Here is a 1,435-nt window from a genome sequence, read left to right as displayed (position 1 = left end):
GTGCGAACAGACTCACGATTGTAAACAAAGCAAGGCACACTCTCATTGCTCCGTTGGCTTGTCACGAAAGTGACAGGTATTGTTTCTTTTGTTGTGATTAGGTAATGCTTTTTGGCTAGGTATAAGGTGTCACATACAATGTATGACGCAGTGACGTTTGACTACAGCACAGTCTATTTTACGAAGGGGAGAGGCATCTGTGCCACAAAGTGACAAGAGATAGCAGAGAGAGATAATTTTACGGTGAAGTTTATGATTCATTGTAGAGCATTATGACAACATTATAAGAGTAATTTGAACAAAAAACGGAGCTTAATTGTTAAAAAATATTGTGCACACCCCTATCCGTCGTCACATTTGGAATGGTCGTAACAAGGAACCATTTGCACAAAACCTTTTTACTCTGTAACTACGCAGTACTGCCCAGCGTTACTAAAACCACCGATTCAAAAAGTCTTTGCTAGCAATACGTTTTTAAAATCGTGCATGTGGACCAATACCACTGGATCACAACAATGGTGTCAGCAAACAGGATGATCTTCGGATGGAAACTTTTGTATCTTCCAGTATTCTGCTTGCTATTGGCAGGATTTGTCGTAACAGTTGAAGGTGAGTGTGGTACGCTTGTACTGTTATATCCGAAAATAATTTCATTAGGTTGGTACGTCATAGGACATATGAGTTTTCTTTTACACATTCAACTAGTATTCGCTGTTATTATCAAAGCGTCAGCAGGTGAGAATAAATGGTTGTGTACAAGAAAACTCTGTCCTTTGTACTGTTATAAATTGATAAGAATGTGCTTAAATTCCTTTTACGAAAATCTCTTCGAATATTTGATGCCGTTAGAAAATCGTTCACTCGCCATTGAACTTGAAAATTGATGTAGCTTCTCCGGTCTTCCTAACACAATATAGATCGGTTTCTACACGGCATATGCATGTTTTGCCACTTCTATTCTTACAGATCATACCATCGGAAATAAAGATACTATAAGATGAATATACTCACATATTTCGTCATTTGAAGCAGCTGACTAAATTTTTTGTACTTTGATTTGACTGAAATGATGTATGGAAGCGTCCGTGTTGCTCCATGGTTCTTGTTGCTATTTTATTTTGGTACGTATAATAGGAATTGACACGTGCATGTTGTCCATTTTCAAGACATTGTAAACTACTAGTATGTTCTACCAGTAGTATGTTCCCCTTAAATCCAAAAGTAGCGCTTCAGACGGTTAAGATTTCAAAATTTTACAGAGAGAAGATAACCCTAGATCCCCCCATACGATTGTCGTCCCCGAAATGATAAAAAATCAAGTAACCATTATCTTAACCCCCCCCCCCCCTTACCCATGTGCAAAGTTTACAAATAGTGGTAGAGATCTTTAAATTTTTTTGTGCAAGAAATTAAAACCACGCTTCATAGTCTACTG

The 1,435-nt window shown here is 37.8% G+C and overlaps 1 protein-coding gene across 1 annotated transcript in view; it reads left to right on the top strand.

Moving 5' to 3' along the window:
• The first annotated feature begins 364 nt into the window (after positions 1-364).
• The window catches only part of LOC118415599 (von Willebrand factor D and EGF domain-containing protein-like), a 31,628-nt gene continuing 30,557 nt past the window's right edge, over positions 365-1,435 (top strand). Inside the window, exon 1 of the mRNA XM_035820301.1 lies at positions 365-609. Within this exon, the coding sequence (XP_035676194.1) occupies positions 516-609 (94 nt within the window). The 5' untranslated portion in view covers positions 365-515. The remainder of the gene's footprint in view (positions 610-1,435) is intronic.

Source organism: Branchiostoma floridae, chromosome 5 (genome assembly GCF_000003815.2).
Source record: "Branchiostoma floridae strain S238N-H82 chromosome 5, Bfl_VNyyK, whole genome shotgun sequence".
In the NCBI taxonomy this organism is placed as follows: domain Eukaryota; kingdom Metazoa; phylum Chordata; class Leptocardii; order Amphioxiformes; family Branchiostomatidae; genus Branchiostoma; species Branchiostoma floridae.
Note: the sequence above shows the minus strand (reverse complement) of the source record. Positions and strands in the feature narration are given on the sequence as shown.